We start from the raw sequence: 25,686 nt of genomic DNA on the forward strand, positions 1-25,686 counted from the left end.
ATTTTAAGTAGCAAGAACAGATCTAAACTGCATCATGTCCTGCTGTGTGTTACATGAGTGACTTAACATGTTTCTTCAAACAATATCAAGAGTTTCTAACTTTTTTCTGTCCTAAGAAAGAGAAAAAGAGCACCTCAGAAAATAATTCCACAAGCTGGTCTCTTTAAGTCTTTTTAGCACGTAGTATTTGGACATTTTCCAGTGGGTGTGCCTCTGGCAGGATGTTCATTTCATGATACCAGTACTAAACAAACCCAAAAATGAAATATTTTGTTGTGCTTCTAGTGCTATTTCAGACCATAGCCACCTACAGAAACTATACTGTGTTCATTCCAAATCAGATTAGGAACAGTGAAAGATTTAGAAACAGCAAATGCGATTTTTAGCCTACAATAATGTTTTATAAGCAGGGTGTAGCAAATCTGAGCCTTTTCCAGGAGGACTAGCCTCGCCCTAGCAGTGGGCAGGGTGCTGCTTGTTGCTGAGGTCAGTGGATGATCTCATGGGAGCTGTTGGCATGTTTGTCTAATCACACTTCCTGCACAAATAAGAACTGCTTGCATTGGATTTGAGCAAAATAACATTAAACCACGAAAATCTCTAAGCACAAACAGATCTACTTGTAGAGTTAACCGTAATAGATAAACAAAGAAGAGAAAAGTTTTCTACTGTCAGCTTGATTGGGAAGAAGTTGAGAAGATAAAGACTTTAATTAAAATCAGAAAATTCCTTTGGTTTATTCCGCCAATGTTCTCTGAGTTCAAGTATGTGAGCAGTATCCCTGTGGGCTAAACAATCAGACTCCTGGGAGTAACACAAGCGCTTGATAGACTTAATTAACACCTCATTAATCATTCACACCAATAGCTCATCCTGTACTCTCAAACTGTTTTCATAAAAATTAGGTGCTTTCGTTTTCTTTCAAAAATACGACAGGGTGTAAATATTCCAGGCACGTTGCACGATGAGCTAACAAAACAGGACGGTATTCAGATGTAGTGTTTGTTGAAAGGGAACAAGTTATACGTCATCCTGCCATCTACCTTCAGATATTTAAAGCTGTGGGAACAACCCTACTTAACAACCTTTCCAGCCGAGTGATGTCACCACGTCTCACGAGACACTGACAGCAAAGAATGTAATTGTAATTTTCCACTGCCACTGAATATGCAGTAAGTGAATAAAAATAACAAATGTGGATGGTTTTGATTTTATTTTTGTGAGAAATAGCAGAGGTGTTGAAGTCTGTACACTTAGGGTTCAGTTTAAAAGAGAAAAAAGAACTCCCAGGCGAACATGAAACATGCTTCTTTGATCTTCATTCACACTTTTTCATGTAGACATTGTTCCACTGAGACTGCGATATGAATCCTGTGCTGGGAGGAGTGGTTGTCTGTTTTTCCCTGGAGAAAGAGAATCGGTTTATCCCCGAGATTCGGTGCTCGATATCGCCTTTGCACCTGAATCTGCCGGCTGTGTCAGGACAGGATCTCTCCCCTGTGTCAGATCAAAGACCAGTAACTGAAAACAGATCCAGCTCGAATCCCCCCCACCTCCAGCTAGAATATGCTGAGTACAAGCAAACACATCGCATTCCAAAAGCATGAACTCTACAAGAAAGAAAGATGTTCAGCTACGCAGGCAAAGAAGCTGCAGGGTGATGCAGACGCGCGATTTTATAAGCAATAAAATTTACATAGCTGAAATTTCTGAAATGAGATCATCATTTTCAAGCAGGTAGAATTGACTGCAGTACACCTGATAGAGTCAAGCCTGAGGAAACACTGAAGTGTGCAGAAGTGATCTTTTCTATCTATGTGTATTTCTTTCTCTATGCAGACTTGGAGAATTGATATCTTTTATATCATTTTCATGACATAAATTCTACTCTGGCTATTAAGAAAAGTAGTTTGGCGTTTTGGGAAAATCACATAAGCTAGTGGCTAGAACTGCTTATTGATGAGGTGTTTGTAGTGATAAACTTGAAGAGTTAGGATCCAACTGTGTCAACAACTAAATGTCACGGCAGGGTGCGCCGGTGTGACAACGAGGTAGACCCAGATGCAGACACGGTGGAGACAAAACGAAGTTTAAAAATAAAGCGAACCTTTATTGTGGCTGATGGCACAAGAAACATGAAACTAGGGAAACTAAGGAGACTATAAACCAGGGGTGCCCAATCCCGGTCCTCGAGAGCTACCGTCCTGCAGCTTTTAGATGCATCCTTGTTCCCACACACCCGAATCAAATGAATGGCTTGTTATCAGGCCTTTGCCAAACATGATGGCATGCTGAAGAGGTAATTAAACCATTTGATTCAGCTGTGTTGGAGTAGGGATGCATCTAAAAGCTGCAGGATAGTAGCTCTCGAGGACTGGGATTGGGCAGCCCTGCTATAAACACTGTGTTAACAAAGGGCTGTGACAACCAGTGAAAAAACTATGAACACTGAGTAAACTAGGAAACACAGTGAAACAATGAGGCACACCTATGAAATCTGCGGTGAGGATAACAGACGATCTGACACTGACTGAGCGGAAACACACAGACTAAATACACATAAGAATGAACAAGGGAAGAGGAATCACATGGGGAAAACAGCTGACAACAATTAACATAATGACAGGACAGGGGACGTGAAACTAAATACAATAAACAAAAAACACAAGGCTCTTTCAAAATAAAACGGGAAACATAACGAGACCCAGAAATGACTCGAACTTGACAAACAAAGAAAACTTGGACATGAAACATGACAGATAGACACACGAAGACTTAACATGACAATCTGACACAGAAAGCTTCACACAGGGATGAGACAAATGGGGAGCTTGATAAATCATGAACTAAAAGTGTAACCTAGGCATGACAGAATGTAACTAGATAAACTGAAATGAAACTAGACTGAAAAGAATAACAAAAACCTCAAGAAACTCAGAATACTGGGTCACATGACCCAGGACCTTGACAGTAAAAGCATGCAAAGCAAAAGACTGAACGCATATGGCTTGCTTAGAAGGGCTATCAGAAGAAACCCTCTCTAAAAAGAGTGTGGCAGAACTGTTGGGTTTGCAAAGTTGCATCTGGACAAAGCACAAGACCTCTGGAAAAATGTCCTTTGGACAGACTGAAACAAAGTCTAGATGCTTGACCATAATGGACAGTGCTATGTTTAGTTAAAACCAAACACAGCATATCAGCACAAACACCTCAAACCAACTGTCAAACACGGCGGTGAACGTGTGATATTTAGGCTTGTTTTTTGCAGCCATTTAGTAGATCATGAACTCTGTATACCAAAATATTCCCGAGTCAAAAGTGAGGCCATCTGTCAGACAGCTAAATCTTGGCTGAAATTGGGTCGTCCAACAGGACAATTTTCCCAAACACTCCGAGGAATGCCCGGCAGGATGATTCTTTTCCATTTCAGCCAACGTGTTGAAATGGCCCAGTCAGAATCCAGACCTCAACCTGACTGAAATGCTGTGGTGGGACCTTAAGAGAGCTGTGCATAAACAATTGATCACAAACCTAAATGAACTGAAGGAAGAGTGTAAAGCTGAGTGGGTCAAAAATACCCCACAGTGATGTGAAAGACTGATAAAGTCATACAGAAAATATTAGCTTCAAATTATTGCTGCTAAAGCAGGTTCTACAAGCTACTGACTCACAGGTTATACTACATTTTTCACACAACTCTACATTCATGGCAGTTAATGAGACACCCACAAGGATGGGTTGGGTTTATGGTCTTGTAGTTTTAAACCAAGTTAAACTGAACTAATCTTTTAAAATGTTTTCTGTATATGCTGCACCTGATGAAGAGAAAAAAACTATTTTCTATCCTATAAGCATTAGTTGGAGTGTTAAAATCTTCACAAGTTGTCCTGTTCTCTGTGCACATTTGCAGAAGATGAAATTATACCAGAAACCTTTTGCCAAGTACAAGCGCACAGTCCTGGATTACACAGATGAGATCATACGTTACTGAAACAACTGAAGCCACAAAAGCAGTTTCAACAGGCAAGCAGGAACAACATGTTCTGTTATTTCAAAGTCGCACCTTAGCTTCAAAATATTGTACTGCCATTTGAAACAAGCCATTTCCTTAAACAGAAATCCTGTGTTTGGTTTTGTTGTTCCTCTTTGAATTCTGTAATATCACAAGAGGAAATATAAGGGATGAAATCATTGCGGTTTGCCTTAGGGCATTTCCTGGTATTATAATGTAACTTTTGGAAGCCTTTAATGAGCTGGAGTAATAAGAGGAAGCCAGGGTCAAACTCACAATGGCACTCAGGGTGAAATTATGTCATATGAGTGCAAGAGCTCTCAAGAAGGAAGTGATCCATTCAGTTCGTACGAGTTAAGAGTAGCAGATGTGAAACGTTGCACAGGTTTTTAGGGTAAGTTCCAGTTATGGAGGATTCATTGAAGAGGGTTGTGTTTCAGTGTTTTTTGTCCCAATTGAATCAGTAGAATCTGACCTGAATATTGAAAGATATCATTTACACAAGCAAGGACCTCGAGACACTGATTCAGTTTTAATGACATTAATGTGGTTAAATGCAGCGCCGGTGCCGGCTCATATGCAGGAGAAATGCCTTTTAATTAACTGATACTCTTCCTCCTGTCAGCATTACTAAAAATCTGACAGAGTAATATGGTTTTTTTTAGTAAAAATAAATTTAAAAAGGTGAAAACAGCTGTTCGCTGATGAAAAAGGTGAAAGCATGCTATCTAAGTATTTCTTTTTTCCTTGTGTGAGAGCAGCTGGAAAGGGTGCCGAATATATTTGGGGTTACATTCTGAGAATTCCAGAGATCCACTGCAAATCCAAAAGGAAGACAGCCAAGTCTCAGAGGAGCAGCGCTAACTTATTTCGGACACATGATGTTTTTCATTAGTGTTGAAATGCAGCGACTCTTGCTCCGTTTTTTTTACTCACCAGCATTTACGCTTGCACCGTGCTATGCTGTAACCCCTTAACCCCCCCGGCCGGTATTTCCGGCGCTGCTCTGCTTGTTGTTGGTTTTGCACACTTGATGTTTTTTCTCTGTGGAATGTGGCCAGCTGCTGACACTGTTCTGTCTCACAAGCAATCCAAGTGTCAGTTAAGAGCTGTTTGTTTCCTGCAGTGGCTAGACTGCGGTGAGTGAAACACCGTCACCGCCCACCAGCGCCACCAACCCTTTTCTTCAGATCACATTTGCAGACTTTACGATGACATTAGACAAAGACACACTCTTGCAAATACACGATACAATCGTGTGATGATAAATGTGTGTGTACGGAGGATTTGAAATCATGCCAGTTTGTACTTTTCACAATCACAGGTAAAAAGAGTAGAAGTGCTTAAGCTTACTCAACGAACCTCTTTTGCCTAATATTTGTGAGTTTTACACACTGAGAAACCCCAAAGCTTCAGGCCAGCCAGAACACAAATGTAAAAACAGGAGCACCCATTTCCTCAGGCATTGGCAGACTGACAGAACGCCTGAAGGATGAGCTTTCCAAAGGCTGAACGGATCTTGTTGAGTTTGTGCTGGAGAGGAAAGCGATTTCAACAGAAACTAAAGAAAACAGGAAAAGAGAAGGCGAGTGCTCCCACATGTCATTTTGTCCCTCACTTTGAAGTGAATTGTCTCAACAATTGTTTTGAAGCATCACCACAAAAACCTCAGAAGAGGAAGTCATGTTTTAATTCCTACTTCAGTATGACCAGTATCTTGATAAGGACTCTTGTAAATCTGGATAAGATATTCTACTATGTGAGGATGAAACCTTCAGCGATCCTCTGATTTTTCATCTATCAACATCATTTTTTTAAAATATAAATCTAACTTTTATATAATGTCTTGTAGCTGGGATACAACCAGCTAAGACCCTGATAAGAATAAGCAGTACAGAATGGATGCAATGGGGTGGGATATCGAACTGAATTGGCAGAAATATCCACGCCGCGTTCATGCGGTTATGGCGTTAACATCATTTTAACGAGATTAACGCTGACAGCACCAGTATATCTGTAGATTTTGAGAGAATGTTTCAAGACTTTGTAGACAGAAGTTAGACATTTATGTCATGAACAGTATAAAAGATGGATGTCGCCCACTGGTTACTAAAGTCAAATTGTGAAGCATTTGTTGAGCATTTTCAGCGCCATCATTTTGAGGTCTCGAAACCAGAAACTGAAAAGTTGTTAGCCAGCAGTCACACCCTGGATAATTCCCCTTTCAAACTCTAATGAGGCAGCTACTTTTGGCCGCTCCGGTGTCACAAGGGGTTTCATTTGCTAAAGTTTTACATCGGATGATCTCCTTCCGCAACCCCAAAGTGGATTTTGATCACCAGATTTTAACTATCAAACATGAGGTTGCTAAACAAACATGCAGGTAGTTCCCTTTGCACAGACCGTAATTTGCAATTTAAACTTCATGTTTTTGCAAGTGTGACCTGAAACTAGCAGCTGAACCCATCAGCTCATCAGAAAATTGACACAGAGAAAGGGAAGCGGGGGCTGTTTTTCCACAGACTTCTATAAAAGCACGTGCCCTTTTGCAACCAGAGGAGTCGCCACCCGCTGGCTGCTAAACATATTGATGAACAAATATTACATCGTGAACATGTTATCGCAGGGAGCAATTACAGTAGAGCACAGTGACACAGCTGCTGGCACGGCTGCAGACACTTTTAAAAGTGGCCAGATGTCCCATATGGCCACCCAGGCTCCTGTGCTGTCAGCAGATCTGTCTGTGAGCTGAGCATGAGCTTAGCATAAAACAAACACAGCAGCGGTCCTCCGGGGACGCGGCCAAGGAAACGTACAGAGCCGTGCAGTTCGCTCCCTTTGTTATTTTGTTGTTGTGAAATGCTAAGCCGGATACATGACACTTGTCTGACCTGTCTGTCGACGAAGGACCGCTGGCAGCTAACTGTCAGCACATACACCATTATCTGCTGGCTTTTAACCAAGTAAGATTAAATGATTGAGTTTTGTCAAGTACTTGAGAAATGCAAAGAACCAAACAATATTTCTGTGAAGAAGGAATTTATTTTTGCCTCTCTGCTTCTACATTTATCTCCTTACGATGCAGCCAGCATCGTAAATGTTAAAAACATCAGTGTGCTATCAAAAGGACTGCATTATTAAAACAGGTGAGGAACCCCCGAACCCCCTTACAGCCTGCCTATGAACACTACGCCCAAAAACTAAGGTTGAAAACCGGTGTTGTGCCAAAAAGTGATTGCCTGCCAAAAAGTGATTTCCAATGTTTCCGTGTATTTTTTATGTGTAATATCTTTACGTATGTTGGTAAATAGACTTCGGTGAACAGCGTTTACAAAGGGGTTATATATAGAATTAAAAGATTATCTGTTTTTTCAAGTATCTTTATAACTCTGTGTTATTGTACTCACATTATAACCAATCCGGTCCTTTTTCCCCACTTACAATATTTTTACAGAACTATTGTAATATTTGCTGCCATTTCTGCTGTCTTACTCTTACAAAAGACATTTTTAATGTTAATGAGGTTTTTTTTAACTGCATAAATAAAGGTTCTATAAAAGTCGCTGCCAAAAACTGATTGCGGCTTCTACCTTGTTACACGAATGTTGTTTGTGGCTCAATATGACTTTGTGTCATCCATGAGGGATGCATTTGACATATGTTTCACATAGTATATGCCAACAAGTTACTTATAGCAGTTTAAATACGAGCAATCAGTTTTTGGCAAATACCGGAAATCAGTTTTTGGCAGACAATCACTTTTTGGCACAACACCGGCATCCGGCATGGTTACAGTAAGTGTCCATCATCATCCTCCCCTAAAATCAGCTTGCTGTGTAGGTAAGTAAAGCATGATCATTATCAGAGCAGGTAATCTTTGATCCTGATGTCGTCACACTGCAAGTGTTAAGAAACAAGTCCTCAAATAATCATCTGATATCATTTCCCAACAAAGACTGCAAAATTTGTAGCTTTATAATAACAAATACAATATATTTCTACACAATCAGTATATAAAGCTTTGAAGTAGCTATTAACAAAAATAACCAGAGATACATGATCAGAAGGCACAGCGACACAGTGGTGACAGTGAGGAGACTGTAAACATTTTGTCCTGTTTGTCCAAGAAGACGTGTAGCAGGAAGGGCTCGAGTGTTTCCAGAAGGCAGTGTGTTGGCCACGACAGCACCGCTGCTGCTGACGCGGCAGCCACTCCAACAGTTCAAACCTCAGTTTTAAGGCTAAAAACACTTAATGTAGGAAATCTCGCACCAGATGTTTAGGCAGCAGTGAATACAAGGTTATTTAATTCACCCACATACCAAACTGGTGCACCATCATTTTTGTTGATTCTCAAGAAATCTAAAAGAATTTGAGTGTTTTTTTTAATGAATTAACCCAACTCCCAAGTACCCATCGTCTCTAAAACAAGGACATCCAGTGCCCAAGAAAATGTGGCCCAACATACACTGAAACCTGGATTTGGTTGAAATTTTGCTGTTACTGGACCATAATCTCCTTTAAAATCCCTCCCTGCTGGATAAGCAGCATCAGCAGTGTGTCTGTGTATGTGTGTGTTTGTGTGTGTGTGAGGAACTGGCTGTTGTTTGCCAAGATGCCGCAGGCTGGCCAAAGGGAGTGCTTGGCCATTAATCAGCGAGGTCTAAACCGACGGATCGAGACGAACGATCCGTTACGCGTTGTCGTACTTCTGCAGAGCCTCTTCTAGCTTGCCCGTGATCTTTTGGAAGAAGGTGATCTGCTGCTGTAGGTAGTGCTGCATCTGCGCCTTGAAGTCTCGCACGCGGATCTGATGGAAATGCTGGATCTCAGCCAGCGTAGCGAAGGAGATGATGTTGCAGCGCTCGTTGATTCCTTCTGCCTGTGCCCGATCCATTTTTCCCTCCTCCACGTGCTTTTGGCTCTCTTTCACCTTTGTCAGCGCTCCTGTATGGGGGATTAAAAAGAGCAGGAATTTTTGAATTTCTTTTCTAATCAAACTAATACATATTTTTCTGTTTTCTAGTCCACGAAAAGCACCCACACCACTAAACCTGCAGTACAAAATTAACAAGTGGAGCATTAACTGACCTACTTGTGTTGTAGAACAAAATATGAAAGTGTCTAAATCACCTCAAAACCCACCGACTTCAACATGAGGAAACCAGAACTGCAAAATGCAAATTTCTGGCCACTATATATCCCACTTTGAATATTTACAGCCTGGAACAAGGAAGTAGTTTCAGTATTTATAGCAAATGTTCACCTTTGTGACATCAGCACTTGGGGTAATATTTTTTAAATAAATGTATTCAAGGTTAGGGGTGTGTCTGTTTTGAGTCACTGTGTGCCACATCTGGGCACATTTAACCACAGGACTGGGAACTCCTGCAGCGCGATCCCTAGAAGTACCCAAGAAGGAAGTCCAGTGGTTCCCCTATGACTGTTACCTCAGTGAAAAATCACAGTTAAAGCACGTGACAGGACCATATGAATGACTTCATGTACAATACAAGTGCAGACCAGAGGTGGAGTTGGGATGATTGTGCTTGGTGACTGTGCCTACAGAGTGTACACTTAAAAAAAAAAAAAAAAAACACTCAAAGGAGTTGGTTATTCAGTTTCTCTGGTAGGCCCGTTTTATTTCAATCCTGTTGTTTGCTACCCATAGTTAGTGTCCCTTTTAATAGTCACAATAGAAAGGATGAATCACTGGGTGATGTCATGGTAGCGTCTATGGGTTTTCCACCAAGTTCCAAGTTGCTGTTGTCACTACCTGATATTGGCCACACCTGTAGCCTGGCTCTCTGTTGCTATATTTGGGCAGTTATTTATTCTTCAGCAATGGAAAAACAATAATTGGTAGTTGATGTAATATGCTGCTCAGTGAGCAAATATGTTGCTAGAAATAAAATGTAGAGAGATCATGTATTTAAAACTTCACAGCACGGAGGTCTGTTAAGTTAACTGGTGATAATGGTGGTCTATGTTAGCCCTGTGACAGGAGGGTTACCTATCCAGGGTCCACCCCATCTGAATCGGATGAGAAGATAGATGGAATAAAAGAAATTCAATTTCAGTGTTAACCTTCATTTTTCCTACCATTCTGAACTAATAAGAGTTCAACCGCTGTACAAATTGTTTATTTACACAAAACTCCAGAAAGTCCCAGATTTTTGTTAGCATACACTGCACATATAAGTTTTCCAGTCAAGTTAAAAAAAAACAAAAAAACCCATGCAGACACAACCAGACAAAACAAAACCACAAGTTTCTTTTTTTTCTAACTCTTTTTTTTTTTTTAGCACAAGCCCCCCTAAAAAAACAAAACAAAACATGACCTATCTTATTTGGTCAAGCTTAACCTTTAACTTATCAAACTGACCAAAAATAGTGGGAACACTTATGAGCAAGACAGGCTCTCTGTATCTATATTTAGGAGCACAACTCTAAAAATATCTATTAAGTCATTTCAAAGCCTCGAACCATTTAAGGGATTTTTCTGGCAGTTTCTCTCAACTACCAGGGCTATTTAGGAGTGCACTCATTTTAATAACTGTTTGACATCAACTGTTGGATGTTTGCAGTGCATTCGTGTAAAGCGTGAAAAACTAAGATTGCACCTTTACTAAACTCCTAACGAAAACCCACTGCAACAAATCCACAGAATCATACTCATACTGAAAGTTGCACAAATGCCTGCTCGAGTTTGTCGCACATGCACAAAGAGCTACTTTCTATCATCGCTGTGGTGGGGTCTTGTGGCATTAGAGCACCAGAAATGATGGTTTACAGCCCTGCATTTCTGCATTTCATGCTTAACTGACACTTCCTTTACAAGAAAGTACTACCTTTTCAGTGCCACAAAACAAGCCTTCAGTCAAAAGAGACAAAACATAAGAAATTAGCCTCCGGCTTTCCAGACAGATGGTTCAATGAGAGCGGAAAGCAGAGTCACAACAACAGGAGCTCGTGGCTGATGACTTATCAAACTGCTGACCAGCTGAAAGGAATGAATGTCGTGAGAAATTGATGTTAAGCTGCACGGCGCGAGAAAGTGGTGGGAAATGATGTTCTCTCTGAACTCCCTACTTAAATATGGTCACATATCACAGCTGGTAGCAAACAGGAAAGCCACAGACCATGGACCCACTGGTGAGGATGCGGACATGAAAGTTATGTGTGCGTACATCATTTTTTGATTCCTGGTTCTTAGAATTTGGCCCCAATGTTTCAGTTAGACTTTTAAACAGCATGAAATCAGCTTTACAGCTGAAGTATGCTGTCAAAAATCCCTGAATGTGGTTCAGGTCTCTGATTGTGAAGACTTGCTCGTTCCCTGTGTTTTCTATGGATTGTTGAGTGGACAAAATATGATGCTGTGTTTGGAATTTTTGTTCGGGCATTTGATGGACCAAACACTTAAGAAAATTATTCACAAAGTAACTTAGCCCTGAATAGTTTGAAGTAATAATGTGCTCTAAACATGTGTTTCACTGGTCCTTGCTGAAACACTGGTTTGCCCCATGCTTTAAAACGTGGGAAACCAGTGTAAGACGTACTATATGTGGAAGTTACTGAGTGTTGACACTGAAGAGATGTAGCAAGAGCGGTGAAATAGCGTGAACAGCATGGCCAATTATAATCCTGGCTTCAGAGCAGAGTCTGGAGGTGTGATTTGTGGCCTTAAGGCATGCAAAACGTCCTGTGTTGTTGTGTCATGGGAATTTTTTTTGTCATTATATGAGCTGAGTCACCAGCACTCAGCAAGAACTCAGAGGCAGCCTACTTGTTTCCTGAAATGTGACACCACAAAGGACACACTGACCTAAGTCACTACCTTTTGTGTTTCCATTAAGTTTCTTTTCTTAGACTCGAGTTGTAAGACCAAAGACCAAACTTGATCACACTGAGAAAAAAAATGCTGAAAATCCTCCCTCAAAAAAGACAACGCGTTGCCCTTCCCCCCACCAAAATCTGCTCAGTTTGCCTTCTGGCTATAGTTCCTTCAGCTGAAGTTTAACCCAGATCTTTGACATTAGTGTGATGTACAGCGGACTGAATATGACAGAAAGAGAGGTGAAAGGGTATGAGAAAAAAGAAAAAAAACAGATCAAGTTAACCACAGATGTTGAAAGTATGAATGCTTGTTTCCACCACTGAAAAAAATGTTTGCAATCTATAGGTCAAAATTCCAGGTCGTGATCTCAATTTTGAAACATTTTAAATAAGTAAACTGAACATTTGACTGATGGACGGCATGATAGCGGAAACATGGTGTTTACCTGCACCTTAAAGGTCTCCGGCTTCCTTTGTTTTAAAGCCCACTAATGGATTAAGACAGAATAACTGTTACCATGGAGACTTTGAAAAAGACAAGAGTTTGATCACAGAGATATGGTGTCAATAGAGTGTAATATGGAAAGCTACATGATTTTCACAGCTGCAAGTAAGTTTTGCAGACCTGTTGCACAAACAGAGCTGCTGATCACAGAGAGAAGCTTTTTTTCAGGTGTGGAAGATGCAACATTGCAAACTTCATAGGTCTTACAATAACGTTGGTACGCTGGGAAAATTTGGGCTTGATAAACTTTGACCCAATCATGCAACAAGTCTATAAATGTGACTGTATGCAGTTCAGGCTAATACTGTGTTAAAAATGATATGAAAATGTTAAGCAGGTCCAACTTAATGGGGATCTATGCTTCAGTGCAAAACCCCTCTGAAACCCTACCCTGTAAACTCTGCCACCTACTTAGAAATGTCAGGTCAGGTTGGGTGGATGCAGCCGGATGTAGGAGGGGGAAAAAAACCTGGAATTTCATTTCCTTCTCTGACTGGCATCCCATATAAAACACTGGGACATGACCATTAGGCAATCTGCATTTAATGTATCAGCACAAGCATAAATGCTGGCGGCGACGTGGGCCACTTCCTTAGGTTACATCGTAGGCTTTACAAAGCTTCCCCGCAGAAATAAAAATCAGGTCTTAGTGTGATTGCTGCACGACTCAGACAGAAAAGTCAGCAGGTTCTCAATCAGACATGAGGCTGGCATGCTGAAATGCCATCAGATTAATGGAAAGCCATGCATGTCTCAAGGAGTCTTGAGCAGTCTTCATGTGACTCATTATTATTGCTCTTAATCTGTCTTTTTATTGCCAGCACTCATACACTGGCTACTTATTTAAGTGCTATAAGTTACACCGGGTAAAATGAGTCAATCATTAAAAACCTGAGAATTTCTTTCAACGCATCAACATTTTTATGAAGCTTATTTGCTTCTTATAGTTGAATCTCAACCTTTCCTCTTTAACTTTTTCTTCAAAGCACTCGACCTGAGCTGTCTCTCTGATATACTCATATCTAATCCTGTCTATTCTGATCACGCCCAATGAAAACTTGGCCACCTCCAGCTCGGCCTCCTGTCCTGTTTATCAGTGCTACCACCTCCAAACTATACACCACAGTAGCTCTCACTACCATTTCCCTCTTGCTGCAACCCTTCTGTCATGCATCACCCCTAATACTCGTCTCCACCCACTCCACCCTGCACGCACACTCTTCTTCATTTGTCTTGTGCTCGGTCTGCTGCTCTGGTTGACCCCAATTTGTGGTTGTACATATAGTGTATTTATTGGAACAAAAATAGTGAGCAGGATGATCTTTCTTTAGTTATTTCTTCAACACTCGATTTAGTTCTAAACTCTAATATTCAAATTGTATGTGATGTCTTAGTTCTCATTAGTTTTTATTACTTCCTTCTCCTTATGGCTTCTTTACCTTCCAGTTTTAAAATCTACTCATTATATTTGAGCTGAAGCTTATTTTATATTTGCTAGATATATAAATACAAATAGATGCACAAACCCAACATCACAGATAGTGATGAACGAGGTTAGTCCTGATATTCGCTTGTGTAGAAGTCCTCCCCGCATGGAGGTGGCACCCAGCCCTCCTGGGCTCATTGCAGGAAGCCGTTTCAGGTCTTATATAATCACCAGTTACACAACACCAAGCTACAGCGAGCCTGTGACCTGCACAACCAGCTGCAATGCCCATCTCATCACTCTGTCACCCACTTGCACATCAGAGGACATTTAAATAGGCTTTAACAATATATCAGAACAGACCCGCAGAGTTTGCACAGGAGTGCACGCTGAAAGGCTGACTCAGCAGGAAAGCCTGACATCCTTGTAAATCTATGCTTTCCTTTGCACGCCTGCCATTGTTTTATAACACCATGTGGTGATAAAAACTGATGAGAGCAGAGAAAATACTGATCTTAAGGATGTGCTGAACTGGTAAAATTAAGGAGGGAATAAAATGCATAAATAAAAAAATGTGAATAAGGATAAGGAGGCAAAAGAAAATGTATTAAGGGTTCAGCTTGACTTCTAGGTTCTCCCTTACTGAATTTGTGCTCTGCAAACAGTCTGTGGGATTTAATATAGATAGATAGCATACACCAGTAAACTTCCTCTTTACATCGAAATACAACGATGTGTTATCTATAGTACTACTCCTCCTTCATAAACATGATCAAAACTTTGTGACTGAGCATTTTTACTGACTTATTACTGACTATATCACTGTGACTACACAGCTCAGAGCATAAAGTTGTGCTCTTTTGTGTTTTCCTTAAAGAAGCACCAATTACAAGATCACTTTTTTTCACACCAAGCTTTATCTGAACAGAAACTTTCAGCAGCAGAAGCATCTTCTGTTTAAATTTGGCTAATGCAGAAGGTCAGCACACAAGAAAAAAAAAAGATGTGCTTTCACTTCTACATACTGGTGGCAGCTGAACCAAATTTAGACTGAAACATATGCAGTCAAAAGTTGGGTTTTTTTCTTTGTTAATATTAATATTCATGTTTCCTCTATTTTGATGTTATTTAAACTGATCAAAAACATTTGAATTGTTCTGTCTTTGCTTAAAAAAACAGCTGCAGATTCTTTGATAATCAACACAAATTGTACTCACTGCTAATCCTGCATGGTAAGACCCTAAACAATAAACTTTCTAACAATAAACTTTCTGACAATAAACATTTTCTTCTCTCAAGAGGTTCAAGTTATTAGAAACAACACAATACTTAGGGTGTCAATATTAGATTATAGTAAAGCTAAACAACTTTGGAAAGCAAAGCCATATATGATGTCAATAGTGTGAGCTAGCATTATAGCTGCCAGGCTGCACTCTAACAGCTAATCTGGTCCCTGCAGAGGTGGAGATCAATAGGGTGGTGGTCAATGTCCCTCTGTGGGAAAGCTCACATTTCACAAGTCACTTGCATCCAAACCTGTCTGGAGTCTCTGGCCACAGTGAGACAGGAACAGGAGGCTAAAAATGGAATGCAGGTATTGATAAAGTCTGACAAGCAGCTGCTTTGGTATGCTTCATTTCGAGATAGAAACCATCATATCAGTGCAAGACTACCTCTGGAGATAAGCTTCCAAAAAGGGAGTCAAGACACTGTGATTTGTCTCTCTGTGTGCGATTTAAAGTTTACATGTCATTATTTCCCTAAGCTGTTATCATGTGGATGCTCATAAATATGTCTAAAATTTCAAATAATGGGGTTAGCGTATGTTCAAATAATCCCTGTGTGGCATAAGCTCAGGCTTCACCGTGTTCTAGACACTCTATTTCAGAGTTCACTTCAGCCTCTTATATGCTATAACTTTGCCTTTCTCCATGGCTGGCTGATGGACCAATAACACTGCAGACTGTTTGCACCATATACTTTGTATACTGCCTCCATCTGACAGCAGAGCTCTCTGCAGGTAGACAGGCCATCCCCACACTGCCAACAGACTGAACATGCTGAACCATAAATTCTGCTTAATACGGATATACCAGGCATAAAACGTCTGCAAGCACAGAGGTGTTTTAACCTTCTGTTTACAAAATCCAGCCAATCAGAAGAGAGCGGGCTTTAAAGGAAGTAGAAAGGAGATCAAATGCGTTGCTTCAGACAGAGGACGAAGAGAAGGGGCTGGACAAAAGAATTATTTTGAACATGTGAAGCTACTCTAGTGGAGTCTACACAGAAAAATGCAAACAGGAAATGAACATGATATAGATCCTCTTTTAACTTTTTGTCTTTCAATCCCAGCCAATTTCACTTGTGCACCACTTCTCCAGAAACGTGCAGTTTGGCTTCAGACAACAAAGGATGTGGTCAGTCCTCTTTTCAGGTGTGGAGAGAGGCTAACGGGAAAGAAGAAGCACACTTCCTCTACATGTGGTGACGATGGTTGTAAACAGAGCAATAGATAGAAATGAAAAATTATTAAAGAGTATTACTAATGAGTATGTATGTGGCTGGTGTACCTTTATGTTCCCAGCCCCACAGCTGTGTCTTCAAACAGTGATATGACAGTGAAACCTAAGCCCCCAGTTTTTATACCATATATATGTGTGTGTATAGATAGATAGATTTTTAATTTTTTAATTTTAGTGCTTTGCTGCAGCAGTAGCAGTTGCCATGTGATGGAAAATTATAAAAGATACTAAAGTGAGTAGACATAAATATACACTGGAGGCTGAATATAATGATACCTGCGTGAATACTTTTGCAGTAGATATTTGCATTTAATGCTCCTCAGGCAGTCTGAGTGACAGGCTTCAATTCAGGTGTCATAAACAAGCACACGTTTGGAAATACTGGCTGTACAGTAAGCACGTCAACTGTTCTTCTATGTAGGATTATAAATGTTTACAGCCTCTAACAGGTATGATAAACTGGAACAGACTTGTAATTTTGTTTGAAATTGATTATTGGCTTAAAGAATGATTACAAGGAAATGAAAGCTCATGTGGAAGAAAAACCCAAAAAAACTGGCTGAACTGGACTCAGAATAAAGGAACAAGATGAGATCAAAGCAATTTTAGATTCAATATGCTCTTCCTTTAATCTCCTGCATATCGCGGGTTTTCCTTCAGCTTTATTTTTCGTCTACCGCTGTGTGTTTGTACTACTCCTTGATCTTTTCTCAACATTGTGCCTGCAGCAAGGTCTTCCAAATATCTTATCTGTGGAATTGGGCTGGGCTTATCACACCAGACTGTGTGAATGGCTGTCGCCTTATTTGGAGCTGTATGTGGCCTACGTGGTGATCTTGATTTGAAGTGACTGGGATGTTTGTAACCCACTGCAGCCACTACAAAGTCTGTCCTGTTTCCTCACTCTCTGTCATCGACTGTGGAGTGAAAGGGCCCAGTGGTTTGGGGGCACAGGCAGTGGCACTGGCAAAATGCCATTTTTAGCATCTTTTGTAAAATTGTATGTCTTATCAATGAAGCACAAGTAAGATGTTTTTAGTGGGATTGTGGAGAAAAATGAGAAGGATTAGCCTGTGAGAGCACACTAGCCCGTGTCCTCTGTCATGTCCCACATTGCACTGTTTGAGGCAGGACTTTCAGTTTGTATCTACAAAGGCGGAAAGCAGTCTGTCAGGTATGACCTACAGACCAAAGGTGTGGTTTGCTTTTTGTTTTTCTCTTGCATTAACTGTACCGCATATATGGCAGCGATTGTGAGAGCAGTTCCACAGTTTCTTTTGTATAACAGTGTATCCTCTCATGAGTGACATTTTGCCACACAATGAACAATTGCTGGGCCAGGGTACTGTAGGAGGATGGCCTAGATTAGTCTAACAATTTACTTAATCTGTGCAAAGACTGACGAGGCTTCACCGTGGAAGGACATTCTCTCCGTCCACTAACACGTGATGCTTCACCAGCAATGGAAACTCAAACATAGGCCGAAGGGTTCCACCCAATCAACAGGTGGGACAAACAGAGGCAGCAGCATGTAAGCCAATTTCCAAATGCAAACAACGGCTATTTGTTTTGCAAAGTGCAATAGCCTGTGTAGTAACCTGACTGCAGTTTAACAACAGCAAATATGCCTCAGACAAAATGACCCTGTTTATCTTGTCACAGCAAGAAAAGATGCTTATTTCTCTACTTTGAAACCTCAGAAAAACTTGTGGTTGAAACTGAAGTCTTAATGATCCCACAGCTGCCATATTGCTTTACTTTAAGTGTATATGTGGGTCACTGGGATTATGAAACATTTTAAGCACATTCTTCTGAATTTGAATTGTGTGTATTTGATAATTTTCTGCCTTTGTAGTTCAGTTTGGTCTTTATGCTTACTGCGTAAAATTCATTTGTAATCATCATAAATTCCCCACTGACGTCTCAAGGATCCAAAGACGTAAAGCAAAATAGCTGAGGCTCCTCAGAGGGCACAAATCTAGTAAATGTGTATGACTGTGGTTACCTTTCTGAACATGGATGATGTCTGGGTAGTTTGCCAGATGTCCTTGGTAAAGAGCTAACAAATCCATGATTGGGTCGAGATCCTTGTTGGGCTGCTCGGCGAAATATTCTCCGATGGTTTCAAATGTGTCCCCAGTGAAGGAGATCGCCTGGTTGAGTCCTGCAGAATACATCTGCTGGTCGATTTCGAAGGCTTGACTGAGGACCTTAAATGACATCCCTACTTTTTGATACTCCTTCTTGAAGCCACTGATCTGCTTTCGGGCAAACTCACTGACGGTGGCATTGAGCTGCAAGGTGCTGTCGTCCATTCTTTTAGTAAAAGTCTTGAATCCATCTATTTTGCTCTCCACCTCCTGGAAGTCTAACGGAACCGGCGGGGGGCTGATGGTGAGGAAAAAGTTGGCTCCGACCATCTCGTCCTTCTCTGCCTTCCTCTTCCCCTGCTTCCAAGCCTTCTCGTCTGCGCTGTTGCACGTGAGGAAGTGCTGGAAAACATCACACCTGGCCAGGACAGGATGACTGGTCATGTGGTTCATCCACCATATGAGGCCTTTCCTCCTCTTGGAGATAAAATCCTCTTCAAACCGCCCCGTGGCCTGCTTCTCTGGAATGTGTGGCACCGAGATTACGGGAAACTTCTCCACTAGCCGAGCATACAGCCAGTCAAAGTGCTTATACCTCCTGTTCACCGGGTTCTGTGTGTGGGTGGGTGTCAGTTTATAGGAAATGTAGCTTTTCATGCCCTTGAACTTGGTCTGTTTAGTGGGGTCATCAATCGCACAGTTGAATGGGTAAGGGTTCTCTTGCCACTCTGGACCATAATTACCCATCACCACGCAGATTTTATCCCCATCCTTCACAAAGCCGGACGCCTCTCCGAGCACAAACGCCTCTCCCCCTGACTTCACAAAGGTCGAAAACCTGTTCAGGTTCCTGCTCACTGTAGCAGAGCTCTTGGCTTGCTGAGCATTACCTCGTGGCACTGATGATGTTGTCACTCTGTAAGTGGACGGTCCATTGCCTTCATAGTCATGGTACCGTCCCCCTACAGTACCTGGCTCATCTGCCACAGTAGAGCTGTCATCCCAGTCATCATCCCAGTCATCATCGCTGCCTTGGCTGGGCTGCTGGTAGCCGTGCTGCTGCTGCTGTAGCGGCTGTGAGAAAGCGGGGAAACCAGGAGGAGACGGTTTAGAAAAGTTCTCAACTTTAGGTTTATAAGAGCCGTCAAAACCTCCGGATGGGATGTTGGCGTATCTAAAGTCCGGGTTAGCGTCCCCAGATGTGTTGCAGCTGTTGTTGTTGACAGTGGTGCAGGCGGCATCGTTCCGCAGGATCTCCACGTACGAAGCGGGGAACAGTCCCCTTTCCCCTTTGCTGTTCACCCCTTCGAACCAGCCCTCGATGTCCTTTTCGCTGTACACAGTCAGGATCTCATTCTCCTTCACCGACACCTCTCCGGGGTTTTCAGAGTTGAAGTCGTACAGCGCTCTGGCTCTGAGCGCCATGATTCACCACAGCTGGAAGGAGAGCAGGACAGCGGGCTCACTTACGGCTGGCTGGCCGGGACAGAGGAAGGCACAGCGGGCAGCCGGGCTAGCTCGGTCAGTCCAACAGTAACTACTCTCAAAACTCCGAGCACAAACTTCTACAACAGCGTCTTCAAGCAGATCCTCTCAGCGCGGTCCTCCGTGTTGGGGAGAAAAAGCACTGGGGTGTTTGTAATCCTGCAGCGTGCAAACCTGGATTAGTGGGTTTTTTTTCTTTCCTCTCTACAACAACACTAATCTGAGCTCCAGCAGTCACCCTCCGATCCCTCTCGTACGCTTCTGTCTTCACAAGCTGCGCAGCAACCGCACGTCAACCAGGCTGAATAATCGAGGGTGGAGCAACAGCACGCCGCGATCCGCCCAGACGACACAAATCAACCTGCCGTGAGCGCTGCGAGTTTCTCTAGACTCGATGACTGATTGATTCCAATCGGAAACAAACCGTTGCGCCTGCGGGGAGCAACGGCAGAGACATAACAGCTGATAAGATGAAGCCTCAGCACATGATTTAAGGCTTAAAGTATTCGCTGAGGTCACAGTCAGGAGTTTTACATATTGTGTTAGTGAATAAGAGGCGTTCCATACGGTTATAACGCTCTAAATGCAGTCTACAAATTCCAGAAAAGTAATGACTATTATAGGCATCAAATCCCAGAGCTTCACTGCATAATTACTTCAAATTAAGATTATACATAATTATTAATGATTTTTTTTAAAGAGGCCTGACTGTTGATGATGTTGACTCTAGTTAATAATTAACAGTGCAGCGCAAGGGCAAGAAGAAGAAAGGGGTCATTCTCCTGCATCAATTTACATTTCATGAGTACTTTGATCCATTTCTGTATATGAAAATACAGCAGGAGTCTTAGTTCTGCATGTTTTTATGGCATACAGCTTAAGCTTAAGCTGTATCTTATTGTCAGTGATTATAAATACAAAGTGTTCCCAGCAAAACTATAAGTTTTACTTATTTCTCAAAATATTAAGGAATTAACTTCACTGTCCTTAATCGTAGCTATAATCGAGAACAAACCAAGGAGTCATTGAATTTTCCAATTCTTAAAATTTTACAGTCTTATCAAAGGAAATGGCAAATATTTGCACACAACAAGACCCGCTAGTCTGAGATAAGACCGCAAATGATGTTCGGATATCAGGAGTCAGGCTCGGATTTCGGTGGTTTCTCAGTCAAAAGTAATGCCAGCAAAATACTGATATCATCCTGACTTTGTTCGCATTCTAAACACTCATACTTTCAGTTAAAGGCTCAATGGGGAAATTACTTCTGTGTATTTTAAGTCAGTTTAATGTCCAACTTATAAGTTAATAAACTACAAAAAATACAATAAGTCTTTGGATAATTTAACCGAGACATAAATGGTAAAATTTCCTCTATTTTCTCCACTGATAACCTTGCATGCCTCAACATAGCCACCTATAAAGGACAAAGACAATAAAGTGTGGGAGAGACGGGATTCCATTATTCTGATGATTAATAACGCGATTATCGAACTTATATTCCTAGTATCAGAAAATTGTTACATGCGGTCGCTCCACTTTCCATCCCAAGTACTGTTTATCGATTCAAAATTGAATAAAAGCTGAAAAGCTTTGTTTAAATGGTGTTACATATAGCAGGTAAGCATTTCCTTGGGAAAGAGGTCCATAAATTCACTTTGCCTGGTAGACACTGCCCCCATGTGGCACATTTTTGTTTTGTCTCTCAGTGAAAGTGTGTGAATTCTTTACATTACCCAAAGTGCTATTGGTACAAATAATATAAATGAAAACGATTAAACATCGGGGGGTTCTTAATAATAAGTAGCAAAGATAAGGGGATGTTTTTTAAAGTGTGCATCTGTGTCACAACTCAATTCACTCAATATGAAATGAAAATAATACTATTTTAGTGAATGGCCTTATAATAAAACAAATGACTTTTTTTTTAGTTCAAAGTACGGTAAGTTAATCATACGTGCGGGTTTATGTGGGACTACACAGCATTTTTATCCCTTGTTCTCCTGTCCCACATTTTGACTCGTCTCATATTTGGACTGACTCTGCAGGACACTTTTCTGAAGTCTGACTTCTACCCAACGCGTGTGAAGAAAGCAGGGACAGCCTTTTTAAATTACATTCAAGTGAAGGATAGCATATCTGATGTTATATCCATCAAAACAGTCACCCAATCCACAAGCTTTGCAGATGCTGATGAATGTAATGGCATTTACCAGAAAGAAAATAAAATGCCAGCATTTACTTTTTCAGCTTTTCACTGAAAACACAACATCCAGATGAAACGAATCAGCGTTTGGTTCATCTGGCACAGAGTTTTCTTCTCTTTTTCTAGAACGTTTTCAAAATTTTGAGAAAAGAGATGGATGGATACGAAAATATGGTGTTAAGTGACAGTACGCGTCTGTCATAAGCAGTGTTGAGTAAGTTACTTTAAAATAGTAACTTAGTTACATTACTAGTTACTTCTCTCAAAAGTAACTCAGTTACTTCAAGTTACTCGTTACTTTCAAAGTAACTAGTTACTAGGGAAAGTAACTTTGGTTTTACTCAGAATTCTCTTGTTAATGTGTTTCTTCCATAACTTTGCCAGTCTTCTAGCTTGCTCACTTGCCACAAGTGCACTGTGCCACCTACCAATAGAAAGGAAAAGATAATGTGCATATTTCCACGAGAGAAATCCCACGCCTGGACCGTTGACCGCTGCCATGATTCTAGCCTACGTCACAGCGTCATGTGCGCCTTTTACATCCAACACAAAAACTGCAGTCGTGATGCTTTTGATTGTACTCAGAACTCGGAAATTCTGCCTTCTGAACAGGAAGATGTAGGTAACACCAGACTGCAGATGAGCTGCTTACAGAGCTGGACTGGGACAAAAAAATCGTCCCGGGCATTTTGACTAGAGACTGGCCGCCATTATAGCAAAAATCATAAAGCCTTTGAATGAAAACAAACACTGCTGTGACAGTGATGTTCACTGTTTTGATGCTATATATGTATCAATCTATCAATCGTTTGTTGTAAGATTCAGATAATTATTTTTTAAAAGCGAGACATTTTAAATGAGAATAAGAAAGAAAAGTATTTCTTTGTGCCCCCCTTTCCCTGTTAGTGCCCTACATGCCCCCCTGGCCACACTTTGCTAGACCCGCCCCTGCACAGTTACCAGCTGTCAGCTACTTAGAAAAGGATCCTGGTGTTATTTATCTCTCAGAAACAATTCATAACTTCAACTCATCCATGTCACCTAAAGGGTAAACCTGTTTCTCCATCACCTGTTCAGCTCTGATGATTCAGTAAGGACATCTCCTGGTTTCATCTTCATGTTTCCCTCTCACCAGATAACCAAACCATATCATGACCAGCAGCTTTACAGCTGTGGCTCCAGCAAACATCAGCTGATACTAGAAATTAATATTAAATAAATTCTAACAACAGCTGATCAAGCTTAAACGTGCTGCTGTTGTTTAGCGCGACATCCGCTGGTTTCCTCTTTCTGCGCAAAGTGAGCGATAAATAAACAAGAGAGCCGATCAGCTGATCATTGATCAGTTTTCATGATTGAAGTAAAAACGGGAGAAGGAGGGGGAGAGAATGAGAGAAGAAGAGGCAGCTGTGCAGCGTAAACACAGAATAACTCCAGCTTTGTGCCTTTTTCATTGTAGCTGAATTACGGGACAAACTGTTCCTTTTCACCTCAATAAGAAACGCGTAATATTTTCTCTGAATACCAGACGGGACGGTTGGCAACTCTAATAACTTATGAACAAAATAAAGTTTAACATCATTAACTTCATAGCACCACCCAGCTGTATAGAAACTCCGTCATGCTAGCTAGCACGCAGTACGGAAAAAGTCAGAATAACGAAAATAAACTAAACTTGGTTCATATCTGACCCAGAGAGACTGCAGGTCATAACTTCTTACCTGAAGTTCAGTTCACACTTGGACCGGCGGCCGCCTCGGGTCTCTTTTCCTTCTGCATCCCCTTTCCTTCATCCACCTGCTGCCCTCCACCACTTGCTAATGTTACTGAATCTGTGGAAGCTCTGCGACAGCCACCACACGAAGTAACGACCCTATCTAAATCCCAGTAACGACTAACGCGTTCCTGATTTTGGCATAATAACTAGTTACCGTGCTCGTTACCACAATAATAACGTAGTTACTGTAACGCGTTATTTAATAACGCGTTAGTCCCAACACTGGTCATAAGTGGCTAAATATCCCTAATATTGACACATAAGCCTCACAAAAGGTATGAAAATCTGATAACCTGCAAAGTTTGTTGTCTTTTTATTTTAAAATGAGAATTCAAAACTCGGACTTGTCCCATATTGTCTTTCACAAGCAGTGCTTGTTCCACATTTAGATTTTTGATCACTCTGAGCTCAGGTAGTAGAGTAAGTCTGTTTGTGATTCTGGGTTTCTCTCCTGGATGTGGATATGGATAGGTGTCCTTGAAAGTCCTGATGGGCTTTACTTCTGGTGCTGTGTTATCTCAACCACTATATACCTACAGGCCACCAGGGGTCTCTCCACTGACATTTGAGTGAGCCAAATTCCAGAAAAAAAGAACATTACTAGACACGTAGCCTATACGTTTACACGTTTGAAATTCTCTGTAGATGAGATCAAAAGCAATGTTATCCTTTGGACTCTTCTTACCACTTTTCCACAATTTACAGACTTGTCCACGGGACATCCATTTCACCTTACTTTACTGACTTCAGGGAGGTTTCCTTAATAGCACATCACATTAAATATTGAAGGAGGATGTGGTCTCCAGAGATATAAATAACTTCAGTATTCAGCTTCCATCACATAAGCAGACTTTTTACATTGATATAACATAACTGCATTGCGTGAGCTCTAATCGTGCTTTGCTCTAATCTAGAGCAAAACACGATTAGAGCTTCATTAGAGCTTCAAATTAGCGGGATAAAAGTAGTAAGAACTATCTAGACTCTAGATAGTTCTTACTACTTTTATCCCGCTAATTTGAAGTTTTGCCCACGGATAGTTTTCTTTGCAGTCTTTTTGGGGAAGGTGATGAGATGAAACCATATTTGCATAGGGTGCCATAGTAGTAGCTAGCAATATTCTGAGGCTTCTTGATCAAAGTTTTTTTTTTTTTGTCACCCTTTGCGTGAAAGCTGTTATGCACCTGCATATGCATTCTTTCTTGTTCTTCTTCGGATTAATAGCCACGTTTAGGAACCAGTCTTTCACTCTCATGTATGCTTATCATGTGATCTCTTCTCGTTCATTATGCATAGTGTGCTATATTATGCCAGAGTTTGTTTTAGTCTGCTCGAAAGCTCGATAACATTGTAGAAAACTGCAGCTGAAGCTGAAAGATGTGTTAGATCTGCGTGAACACCAGTAATCTGGTGGAATGTAAATAAGTACAGGATGTTTTTTTTTCCAGTTGACATGACATTAATATTCCATGCTCGATGCTGCCAGAACTGTCCGCTTCCTTTGAAAAGGACATGTGAGCCAAATGTTTAATGTTACATAATGATTTAATAATCTATATCTCTCTGTATATTCCATAATCCTTACTTTGGCGTGTGGCTGTAACGCAGATTATGTGAGAAAATCTATTCATCTTCAGTGTCAGGGGAGTATTTACTATTAAATCATATGATTCAGAGTGAAAACATAAACAGAAATCATCTCTGAAATCTACTTAAAAGTAAATAATAATAAAGAAACAAAAAGGCAAATTTAGCGACATTCAGCCTCACAGTGAAAATAGACAACCCATGTGTTTGGTCATGTGACCGCGATGCGTGCGCAAA

The 25,686-nt window shown here is 41.1% G+C and overlaps 1 protein-coding gene across 1 annotated transcript; it reads right to left on the bottom strand.

The window, feature by feature from the left end:
- Window positions 1-7,954: 7,954 nt before the first annotated feature.
- On the bottom strand, window positions 7,955-20,220 carry snx18a (sorting nexin 18a). The gene is made up of 2 exons (XM_026188007.1): window positions 18,310-20,220; window positions 7,955-8,959 (listed from the first exon to the last, which is right to left on the bottom strand). The coding sequence occupies exons 1-2, from the start codon at window positions 19,817-19,819 to the stop codon at window positions 8,706-8,708; spliced, it is 1,764 nt and encodes a 587-aa protein (XP_026043792.1). The 5' UTR covers window positions 19,820-20,220; the 3' UTR covers window positions 7,955-8,705.
- Window positions 20,221-25,686: the final 5,466 nt, after the last annotated feature.

This window comes from Astatotilapia calliptera, chromosome 12, assembly GCF_900246225.1.
Source record: "Astatotilapia calliptera chromosome 12, fAstCal1.2, whole genome shotgun sequence".
In the NCBI taxonomy this organism is placed as follows: Eukaryota; Metazoa; Chordata; class Actinopteri; order Cichliformes; family Cichlidae; genus Astatotilapia; species Astatotilapia calliptera.